The 12,253-nt window shown below is 40.5% G+C and overlaps 2 protein-coding genes across 2 annotated transcripts in view; both read right to left on the reverse strand.

Annotated features, from left to right (window-relative positions):
* The window catches only part of LOC109841561 (D-lactate dehydrogenase [cytochrome], mitochondrial-like), a 15,584-nt gene continuing 8,958 nt past the window's right edge, over positions 5,628-12,253 (reverse strand). Inside the window, exon 7 of the mRNA XM_020410524.1 lies at positions 5,628-5,734. Within this exon, the coding sequence (XP_020266113.1) occupies positions 5,628-5,734 (107 nt within the window). The remainder of the gene's footprint in view (positions 5,735-12,253) is intronic.
* LOC109841076 (uncharacterized mitochondrial protein AtMg00810-like) lies at positions 7,204-8,106 on the reverse strand. The gene has a single exon (XM_020409975.1). The coding sequence runs from the start codon at positions 8,087-8,089 to the stop codon at positions 7,223-7,225; it is 867 nt and encodes a 288-aa protein (XP_020265564.1). The 5' UTR covers positions 8,090-8,106; the 3' UTR covers positions 7,204-7,222.

Consider the following 12,253-nt stretch of genomic DNA (forward strand, 5'->3'; position numbering starts at 1 on the left):
AACATATTATGATGTTTGAGTATGCTAGGAATTGGTTTGAGATCAATTCAATGTATATATGTATATATATAAGAGCAAATGCACAATTCATGCTTGATGTATAAATCTGGAAATTTATGACCAGCGGAGAGATTTTATATTTTTCTCACAGATGTAGTTGGAATTTGGAAAAACTTAAAAGACAAAAGTTATAGGTATCTTCAAGAGATTTCCAACAAGTCTTAGATCACCTACATAAAAGTTATGGCTAAAATACCGAAGATCATTTTCCTAGTCAGATTAGGATTCCTGGTTCGGGTCAAACGGTTTTATTTTGGGTTTGCATATATATAAACATGTGTTTTTACGAAAATTAACATCCTTACATTAGAGTTTCAAACTTAGCAGCCTCTCTTCCTCTATCTCTGAATCCCTAGCCCTAAAGTTGAGAATTTTGAGAGCTTTGTGAAGCAAATATCGACACGAGGGCGAGATCATCAACGTGTAGCAAGGGGAAAACAGCTTGGTTGCTTATATTAGAGTTTCAAACTTAGCAGCCTCTCTTCCTCTCTCTCTCTGAATCCCTAGCCCTAAAGTTGAGAATTTTGAGAGCTTTGTGAAGCAAATATCGACACGAGGGCGAGATCATCAACGTGTAGCAAGGGGAAAACGGCTTGGTTGCACTTCTTTTTGGTTGCTGGTTATTTCAGAGGCTTAGAACGATATCTAAGGTAAGATTATCTTTACCTAAACCCTTCCCCATAGTTAAATAACTAGTTAGATGTTTAATATGATGTTGAATATGTGTTTTCATGCTTGAATCTTAACATGATGTGATAAAAGTTAAATTTTTGATGTTAAAACATAAACCAATGCTAGATTATTAGGGTATATGCATCTGTTCATATAACTCATCTAGTCCATGTATTGGGCAATTATGATGTGTAGTCCATGTGTTGGACACTTATCACTTTTAGTCCATGTGTTGGACCGTTTACATATGTAGTCCATGTGTTGGACACCCACTACATCAGTTTAGACCTTGAGAGTCAGCACCTATACTTGCATAGGCTGGACACGACATTTATATGAGTTGTGACACGACACCGTAATTAAGTCTGAGATGAGTTTGCCTTCTTTTATTAATATTTCTTGTATTAGATTTTGGGTTTGGTATTTAGGGATATACAATTTGAGATAGTGTCCATGCATGATAGATGACCTGAGGGTATGAATTTGGGACACATATACCGATTTGGTTATGAAAACTGATAAGTAGATTTCACTACATACTTGTGGCGGCCTTATGCAAATCCCTACAGTCCTCGTGTTGGACTATAATCCATAAGAAGTCCTCGTGTTGGACTATAATCCCTCTCAGTCCTCGTGTTGGACAACTGCCATTTATTCCATGAGTTTGGAAAACTACGATAGTTGGACCTTGCATCGGACATGGTTCTTCTTCCTGCGTGTGATTATTGTACCACATTTCACAACATACTGATTATGCAAATTTTGTACCACACTTATGAAGGTATTGACACAATATTTATGTAATAAATATTGTGATATTTACGTTGACTATATCACCACACTGTAATTATGCTCTGGTGTTTGCTGTATTTCTTTTATTATTATTTCTGTACTAGAACCTCGGGTTTGGTGTTTAGAGATTTACAATTTGAGATACAAGGTATATACATGAGGGTTTCCTTGTTTGGATTATTTCGCTCGACGTACCTATGCTCGTGTTGTAAATTTCTAAATACTAAAACTCTCTTTAGTAGGATCAATGATTTTTAGATCTATTATATATTATCTGTATTTTCTTATACAACGAGCCCTTTTCCCTTGGGGTTGGTTGTGATGTTACTCGCTAGCGCTTTGACGCTCGTTGTCCCTCCCCCTTTCAGGTCACGAGCCAGGAGCACGGAGAGCCGCAGGTTGATAGCGGACCACATTAGTGTTCAGCTTTACTTTCTAGCTATGTATTATTTTCTTTGGTCTCCACTGTAGTGAGGTTAGACATTTGAGGGTATTATTCTAGAAGTTGTAAAGGCTGTGAGCCTTATATCCTTATCGTCAGATGTTTGTATTTGAGACTTGTTGAGTATTTCAGTTTATCTACTCAGATCTTGACTATGTACTTCTATGTTGTTGGATGATGAGATATTTATGTGACTATTATCATTTCATCAGTATTCCTTGTATTGTCTTTTACCTGTTTTGTACCTACACCAGTTGTTGATTCTACTAGATAGATGTTAATTGTGATGGTGAAACATGTTATTGCACGGTGTGGTGCATGGCAGGTTTGACATTCTTGGTTTTACCTTGGATTGTAGCCTTGTGTGAACCCAGGGGCGTCACAGTTGGTATCAGAGCTCTAGTTCCAGTATCCTTAGGATCATCCTGTGTCGAGTCGTGGAGCTAGGATAGAGTTTCTTAGGATTCATGTATAGAGTCCGTAAGGATTCCCTAGTATGAGTGAGGACGATATATGCGTATATCTCAAAATTTGAGGATATTTTTTTATGACAACTATTTTGTGTAAACTTAAAGTATTTGTGTGAATACTAAATTGTTGTGAAAACTATATTGTGATATGCTATGTATGTGTATATGTCTATTTTGACTCATGAACTCTTGTTTTTCTTATGAATCAGAGAGATGGCAGGACGTGGTAGACCTCGTACTCGGAGAGCTGGACAGGCAGAGTCGCAGCAGGCTCCACCTGAGCCACAGCAAACTCAACCCGAGGCACAGCAGGCACCACCTGAGCCGCAGCAAGCTCCCCAGTACCTTATTGATCTCATGGCTCCCATCGTAGCTAGGGTGGCAGCAATTGAGGAGTTTGTGGCGAGTCATATCGCACCACCGACACCACCACCACCACCATCAAATCAGCCACAAGGGATACCAGCAGTTCCTATCAGCGAGAGACCACCAGAGGCCGCACCTGTAGTCATTCCACCAGCAGTCTCAGACAGAGCCACAGAGCAGGAGGCTTGGCTCCGTATGGTTGAGAGGTACCAGAAGATGAGAGCATCAGAGTTCTAGGGGTCAGCAGACCCTCTTGCAGCCCACAAGTGGAAGGAGGATGTGAGTAACACCCTCGATATACTTAATGTGGATTCAGTGCAGAAGCAGAGGTTGGCATCCTACAGTCTGAAGGGAGATGCCGGGAGATGGTACTGACTTTAGTTCACTCCATAGCACCGGATGACCCTCACATGGGAGGACTTTGTCTATTTCTTCGATGGGCAGTATATTTCTTCTGCAGCACGGACTGGGAAGGAGCTTGAGTTGTCCCGGTTGACTCAGGGAGATATATCAGTAGCAGATTTTGAGAGCAGATTTATGGAGTTGCTACACTTCACTGGCATGTGGCAGACAGGAGAGCGACAGGCTCAGACGTTTAGCTGAGGCCGCCACTTCTCAGGAGATTGAGACTGCTATGTTTCAGAAGGATAGGGAAGGGAAGACCAAGACAAGACAGACCGGTGATAAGGGGAAGAACAAGAGACCTTTTTCTGGATCCCAGCAACAGCAGCAAGGTCCTCATAAGAAGGGACCACAGCATGATCAGAGAGCGCATCAGCAGCGCAAGTTCCAGGGAGTTTGCTATAACTGCCGCAAGGTCGGGCATAAGACATCGGAGTGTCGTAGCGTACCATCAGGAGCTCAGCAGGGCAAGGGCCCGAACCAGTAGTAGCAGCGACATCAGGGCAGAGTTCAAGGCCAGCAGGCGAGACTTGAAGCACCGCCAGCAGCACAGAGGACTGAGGGGCAGATTCGTGCAGTTCAGGAGGTTCCTCAGGGGCAGATAGTACCGTATTCTCTAGCACTAGTAGCAGAGCAGTCTCCAGCCACAGGCAGAGTATATGCGGTAGTACCGCGTGATCATGGAGCTAGCGGAGCAGTGGTGGAGGGTACGTTTCTTGTGAATTCTTTTCCCGCCCGTATTCTCTTCGATTCGGGAGCTTCGCATTCCTTCATTTCGCTTGATTTTATGTCTAGACTCCAGCTCGTAGCACAGTCGTTAGACACCCTTTTATCAGTTTCCACCCCTTTAGGTGAGATATCGCTTCTGGAGAGTGTTTGTAGGAGGTGTACTATCAGTCTAGATGAGTCGAAGTTTGTGGTTGATTTGATAGTGTTGCATATGTCCGAGTTTGATGTCATCCTTGGTATGGATTGGTTGTCTTCCTACCATGTTAGTATTGATTGCTTTGTGAAGACAGTCAATTTGCGGGCGTCCGATGGGTCAAGCAACGTTATTTCAAGAACGTCAAATTCGATTAAAAGCTTCATCCGATTCAAGCTATATCAAAGCTCAAGTATATTGCTCTCTATATGAGGATATTAGCTTTCTTTTGTTTTTCTCTCTAGTGCTAGAATGTAGGCAAAGAGTTACTGAGTTTACTTGAAGCTATTGGGAATCACACACACGTTTTTAAACTTGTGCTTTTAAGCGTTTTTCACAAAATACTATTTTTCACAAGTTTGAGTACCTATCTGCAAAATTCTTTTTCCAAGCAGTTTGTTTTTAGTATTAAAAACATTTTACAAAGTTTCAGAATTTTCAGAGGTCAAATGAATATTTTGGAAATATTTCAACTTGGTCAAATAACCTGATTTCAGAATATGTCAGAAATCGGTCGACCGGTCCGGTCGACCGATCCGATGACCTTTCTTCACTATGTCTCCAGAGTGTTGTCGGTCGATCGATACGGTCGACCGAATTTCTCAACCCTTAATCGGTCGACCGTGCCGGTCGACCGATGAGTCTCTGGATGTTTTGTCAAAACTCCTTAGCTGCTGGCGGTCGACCGATTTTTTCGGTCGGTCGACCGAAGGTATTTTTCGGTCGACCGATATTTTCTTCGGTCAACCGATTTTTGCCTCTGTTCAGCCGCGACTTTTTTAAAACGGTCGTTTGCCTCGAACCCTGTGCTTTCACTTGTTAGTGATTGGCACAGTCTGTGATGAGGGTCTGAAGAAGAGATTATTATCTCATTTGGGTAGATTTGTTTTTTGTTTTAAAATGATTTAAACTCTCCTATAAAATCCCCAGACCTCTTCTTCTTCCTCTAAGCCCTAACGTTTGAAAACCAGAGAGCTTTTTCTGTTTCCTGAGAAAATTTTCAAAACTCTGTTTTTCTCTCTGTTTCAAGTGTGTTTCACTTCCCAGCTTCAGTACTCTTCTCTTTGCTATAGGGGCTTGTGTAAAGAGAGGTTCTTGCTTGTTTTTTCTTCTGCTGCTGTGTGGTTGAGATCTGTGGAGATCTACTGTGAGGGAGTGTGATCTGTGAGATCAAACTGTGTAGTGAGAGAGAGATCTTATGGGATCGCTGTGTAGACGAAGTTCCGGCTTCCAAACCGGATGTGTTAGTGGATTTCTCCTCGAGAGTGGGGAGCGGGGACGTAGGTCAGCGGGCCGAACCTCGTTAACACATCGCGCGTCAAGGATAACGATTCCTAACTCTATCTCTTTCTATTTGATTGCACTTCTGTTTTGTGGTTTGCTTGTGCTGAGTTTTAAATTGCATATTAGAGCCTCTTGACCCTAATCACCCCCTCTAGGGTCCAACATACTGATCTTATTTGCAGCTTAAATCAGAACATATATAGAAAGTAGTTCAAATTTAAAAAACTTCAGAAAGAAAAAGTGAAACATTTTTTGCTCCATACCTCACAGCTAATGAGCCAGAGCAACGTGTAGCACACATGCCTCCAATAGTAGCACCGGGTCCTACAATTATGTGGGGGGAAATATAAAAACCATTACATATATAACACAAAAGCAAAACTTTTTATGTTGAGCTAAAATGGGGTCATGCAACGAATAAAGAGGATATCTTAACTTCCAGATAAAGCACATTAATGGACTATCGAATTCATTGTGTCCTTCACTGATAGTTAGCAATTAATTACATAATAGTGCAATTCGAACAACTACATCCCGAAAAAATAAGGTAGGTTTCACTTACGCAGCACTGGGCTTTGATTCATAGGCACTAAGCTGAGGTAAATTCACAAACTTACAATTTTAACAACCACCAGATTATTTGGGACATTGTCATGGTGCAGCTAAATAAATATTATCAGCTTCAAAGTGAAAGATTGAGCATGAAACTATTCAAATTGATCAATTTTAAGAAATGGCCATTTGACATGTGATACTACATCATTTTGTAAAAAAAAGTTTGATTGTGGTTAAGACAGAGATATAACGAGTTTAAGAGTGGAGAAACATGGAGAACTATATGCATAGCAAACTGCAAGTATCTAAAAATATTGACAGGAGAACCAAAATAGCCAAAACTAAGGAGGTTTCCGTTTAAGATACTGTTCAGGTTTAGGTTATCTCATGGTCTAATGGAGGAGTTTCTCAAGTTTTGGTGTCAGGTGAATGGCAGATCATAGAAATTCCATCTAATATTTTTTTCTCAATCTGGATAGTGTTCCATATCTTACCCAACTAAGTGTTGAGTGAGGCTTGAACAGTGAATGAAAATATAATAGATAATATTGGCTACAGCATACACTAATAAAGACAATGAAACATGGTTTGATCTAATTCCAACAGACACAAGCATGCCTTGCATAAATGTCAATCCTAGGAGCATCCCCTTTTTCAGAAAGCAATGGACAACAAAAAAGCCATTTTGCTCACCCAAGCTATTGATGCTTAAAGATTAGAAATTCCTCCTAACAGTACCTCCTGAATTGTTAATGATACATTTACTATACGAGTGTCTAGATAAGATAAACCTATATTTACATTTTACAGGAGATGAGTGATGACTAACAACTAAGTATACTATTCTCTATGGATTGATGCATCAAACTCAAAATTTCCATTATCAACCATAGAATTATGTCACAAGTAGGAGCTTTGGACTAGCACAATATAATGATACAATGATAGTGGCAATTGTGGCGAGGTCACAACAATTGATAGCTTTGTCTCAGTACGATCGCAAGCAGCAACAACACTATTAGAGGTCATGAGGTTCCATTTGTCGGACCGCATAGGTCATTCCCAGTAGGCAAATATTTTTGGTGTATAAGTTCATATCCCTTAGGAATAGCATTGAATGTGTAGCGAATTGAGAAAACCCTAATTGTTGTTTATTGAGAATAACAAGAGAGATATATATAACCATACAAATAGGGTTAAGGTTAACGGGTAACAACCCATTAACCCAATACCCAATACTTAACTTAACACTCCCCCTCAAGTTGGAGCATATATGTCTACCATGCCCAGCTTGTCACATATAGTAAAGAACATCTTTGAAAAAGTAGCCTTGGTAAGAATATCAACAAATTGTTGTGAGGACGGAGTGAATATGAGAGATACTATCTTCTTCTCCCAAGCATCTCTGACAAAATTACAGTCAACTTTAATATATTTTGTCCTTTCATGAAACACAGGATTCTGTGCAATATAAATGACAGACTGGTTGTCACAATGCATTGGTATTGGTCCAGGCTGAACAAAACCAAGTTCTGTCATAAACTTTCTTAGCCACACCATCTCACAAGCAGTGTGAGCCATTGCTCTATATTCGGCCTCTGCACTAGATCGTGATACTACATCTTGTTTCTTGCTTCTCCAAGTCACAAGATTACCTCCAATAAAAGTACAAAATCCTGAGGTTGACTTCCGATCTCCCATGTCTCCTGCGTAGCCAGCATAAGAGAAAGCCGAAATGTGAGTATGCCCATGCTTCTTATATAACAATCCCTTGCCAGGACAACTCTTGACATATGCCAAAATCTTCAGAGCTGCTGTCCAATGAACCTCTCTAGGTTTGTGCATAAACCTGTTCAGTACACCTACTGTAAAAGTAATATCAGGTCTGGTAACTGTCAAATATATTAGTTTCCCAATCAGTCTCCTATATCGTCCAACATCATCTAGGAGAGAGGTATCGTCAAGCCACAAATCAGCATTTGCCTCCATTGGAGTGTTTGCATATTTGCATTCTAAAAGACCTGTTTTTTCTAGTAAATCTAGCACATACTTCCTTTGGGACAACAACAGGCCATATTTTTTATATGCAACTTCAATCCTAAGAAAATACTTTGGCTTTCCCATGTCCTTAGTGATAAAATGACGGTTTAGATACTCCTTAGTCTCATATAAGGCAATAGAGTCACTCTCAGTCAGCAGAATATCATCAACATATACGGTTAAAATAACCTAACCAATTGTTGTGCGTCGAAGAAAGACAGAGTGATCAGACTGACAACGTTGGAAACCAACATTAGAAATAACCTTGCTGAACTTATCAAACCAAGCTCGATGACTCTGCTTTAACCCATAGATGATCTTTCTCAGCCTGCAGATAATATTCTTTCCCTGAGCAACATACTCAGGAGGTTGCTCCATATAAACTTCCTCGTCCAAATCACCATAAAGGAAAGCATTCTTCACATCTAGTTGGTGCATCGCCCAATCCATATTAACAACCAGAGAAAAGAATTCTGATGGAGTTGAGACGAGCAACGGGAGAAAATGTTTCAAAATAGTCGACGTCATATATCTAGGTATAACCTTTAGCAACCGGGCGAGCTTTATAACGGTCAACAGACCCATTGGGGCGATATTTCAAGATATACACCTATCTGCAACTAACCACAGTCGTTCCAGTAGGAAGAGAAACCAAGTCCCAAGTCCCTCTAGAAAGTAGTGCATTCATTTCCTCATCCATGGCCTGCTTCCAAGCTGGTACTAACATAGCTTCCTCATATGACCTAGGTATAGATACAGTGGACAAGGACAAGGAAAACTGACGAAAAAATAGGTTGAGACGGTCATAAGAGACAAAAAAAGATATACGATATTTCGGACAAGACCGTTTACCTTTTCGAAGAGCAATAGGGATATCTAAGTCAGAAGGAATAGAGGTCTCAACATGAGATAGACCGACAGCTAGAGATGAAGGTTCAGCNGCAGATTCATGGGCATGTATTTTTGGACGACGAGAGTATATCAGTAGAGGCTTCGGTACAAGAGCTACAGGAGCAGGTAATGGAATAGTAGTAGGAACAGAAGAAGGTAGTGGTATCTGTGGACAGCTAATAGTAGTAGAACCAGACGAAAAATATAGGACATACTCAAAAAAGGTAACATTAGCAGACACAAAATATTTCCTGATGAACGGATGATAACACCTATACACTTTTTTAGTACGAGAGTATCCAACAAAAACACATTTGATGGATCTAGATGACAACTTATCCAAACCAGCAGTTAAATCCTGAACAAAACACGTAGAACCAAAGACACGAGGAATCATAGAGAATTGTTTTTTATCAGGATAAATACAATTGAATGGTATTAAACCATCAAGGACAGAGGAAGGCATGCGATTAATCAAATAATTTGCAGTGAGAACAACATCAGACCACAAATACTTTGGAATATTCATATGTATCATCAGTGTTCTAGCAACATCTAGAATATGTTTATGCTTCCTCTCAGCAGCTCCATTTTGTTGTGAAGTGTGAGAGCAAGAAGTCTGATGAATAATGTCATTAAGAGCACAAAATTTTGAAACATCACTTTTCATATATTCCAAAGCATTATCAGTACGAAGAATACGAACATAAGTAGAGAACTGAGTTTTTATTTCATTATAAAAGAGTTCAATAACGTGTGAGACCTCTGACCTCTCTTTTAACAGATAAAGACACGTCATGCGAAATAAATCATCAACAAAGATAATAAAATATCGAAAACCTTGCACAAAGGATAAGGACCCCAGACATCGGAATGAACCAACTCAAAAGCAAAACTATTACGTTTGTCGACTCGACTCTGAAAAGTAGCACGATGGTGCTTATCCAGTTCACACGACTCACAACCTAAAGAGAAAATAGATGGCTGAACAGAAACTACCGATCTAAGTTTTTGTAGTGAAGGATGACCCAGACGCCAATGCCACAATAAAATGGAGTCAGACTGTGATGCAACAAGGCCAGCCTCTGACACACTGTCGTCCAAATAATACATACCTCCTCTCTCATGCCCCGAACCAATCTTCATCCCAGTTGCTAGGTCCTGAAAAACACAATAAGATGGAAAGAATGTGACTTTACAATTATTTTGTTTTGTAAACTTGCTAATGGATAATAGGCTAACAGGAAATTTAAGAACATATAACATATCAGTTAGTTTTAAAGAGGAAGTAGCATGAACTACTCCATCACCACGAACTGGAGAAAGAGACCATCAGCAATGCGGATAGAAGAAAACTTATCAGAAAGATGTAACGATACAAAGTGATCCTTTATACGTGTCATATGAGATGAGGCTCCAGAATCTAGTACCCAGGGTTTGTGAGAAGAAGCTATGTAAGCATCCATACCTGAAGAGGATGAATGAGTAGCAGAAAGAATGTTCTGAGAGAGTTCTAGCTGACGTAACCTCTCATAATCTGCCTGAAAAATCTGAACAGTAGGAACAGTAACAGCTGGACCATCAGAAGTAGTAACAGAAATAGATGAGTTAGTCGACTCTGTATTAGCTACCTTGGCCCACTGAGGACGACCAAACTTCTCCCAACACTTCTCAGAAATATGATTGGTTCTCCCACAATGATCATGTCGTGAGCCCTTATCAGATTCACCTTGTCTCCCACCAAAGGAGCCACGTCCTCCCCCTGAATCACGGTCACGATCACGACCACGACTGCGGCCTTTGTCTCGATTAGAGAACATGACAGACTGATCCATCGTAGGTGGAGATGGTGCAATAGTATCAGAAGTAACACCAGTAGAGACCTGCATGACTCCGAAAAATGTAGCAGTAAGTGAGGAAATTATATCTCCACCCAATATTTGTCCCCTCACCTGGGACTGTAAATTAGGGTTCAACCCAGAAAAAAATTTGGATACTGCCAGATTATGATGATACCCTAATAGCGTCGGTGCATCAGCTACTGCAGGCTGATGCATCTCTAGTTCGTCTATCAGTCCCTTCAATTCACCAAAGAATTCCGGAACCGACTTATCTCCCTGTTTGAGCGCAAACAGTCACTCATAAATTTCAAATACACGGGAAACATTCTTCTCGTTCCCATACATAATCTTTAGGTTGTCCCACATCTCCTTCGCAGTGGTTAAAAACATAACGCTGCTACTGATCTGTGCTTCCATACTGTTGAGAAGCCAAGACATAACACAATAATCAGATGAGAGCCATGAATTGTAGGTGGGATCTGAGGTTGGTGGTGGAGATGCAAGAAGATGTGGTAGTTTGCTCTGAGCGTTAATGAAGATGCGAAAAGCTTGTGTCCAGAGCAGATAGTTTGTACCATTCAATTTAATAGTAGTCCCCAAGACTACCTTGGGCGCAGAGGTCTCACTAGCAACAATAGGAGTAGTAGAGGAGGAGATGTCCGACATCGAAGTAGTAGTCATTTTTTATTTTTAAGCAACAATAGGAGACAAATAGTAGTCAAATAGGCAGATTAGTAGTAGAGATCCGTTCTTGAAACATAAACTAAGAGCAGATCAGGAGTAGAATTAGAGACGGAGTGATAGATAGTCATGCCCTCACGCTGCGTAGGCGAGATCACCTGAGGGAGAGAACCCTGGCTTTTGTTTGCACAAAGGCTCAATTTCTATATTCTTGTTTCTCGAAGGAAACAAGAATAAAAGTAAAATATCTCAACAACGTGAAATAGACACTCTTCCTCTCATCAGTTCTATGACTGAAATGTCGAGGGATACAATCATCCTCTCATCAGTTCGAAGACTGAGATGTCGAGGGAATAGGCAACACGCTGTAGGGGGCGCTGTAGCAGAGGCGGTGATACTGTAGCAGCAGCAGAGGTGGCACTGTAGCAGATGCGGTACTGTAGCAGCGGCAAGGAGAAGATGCGACGGCTAGGGGTTTTGAATGAGGATTTGTGACGGCTAGAGTTTCATTCTCTGATACCATGTAGAGAATTGAGAAAACCCTAATTGTTGTTTATTGAGAATAACAAGAGAGATATATATAGCCATACAAATAGGGTTAAGGTTAACGGGTAACAGCCTATTAACCCAATACCCAATACTTAACAGAATGGGTAATGACATGTTGTGATCTAGGGTTTAAATAACGAAGGGAAAAAAATCTGGGCTTTTGGGGTAAAACTAATAGGGGTTCTAGAAATTGCATTTAACTGTCCCAAACTGAATAATGAAGAAACAGAGATTATGGAAATATAAAGAAGTCAGTCAACAGCAATATTAGGCTTCACAGAGAATT

The sequence above is a fragment of the Asparagus officinalis genome, chromosome 1 (genome assembly GCF_001876935.1).
Source record: "Asparagus officinalis chromosome 1, Aspof.V1, whole genome shotgun sequence".
Taxonomy (NCBI): Eukaryota; Viridiplantae; Streptophyta; class Magnoliopsida; order Asparagales; family Asparagaceae; genus Asparagus; species Asparagus officinalis.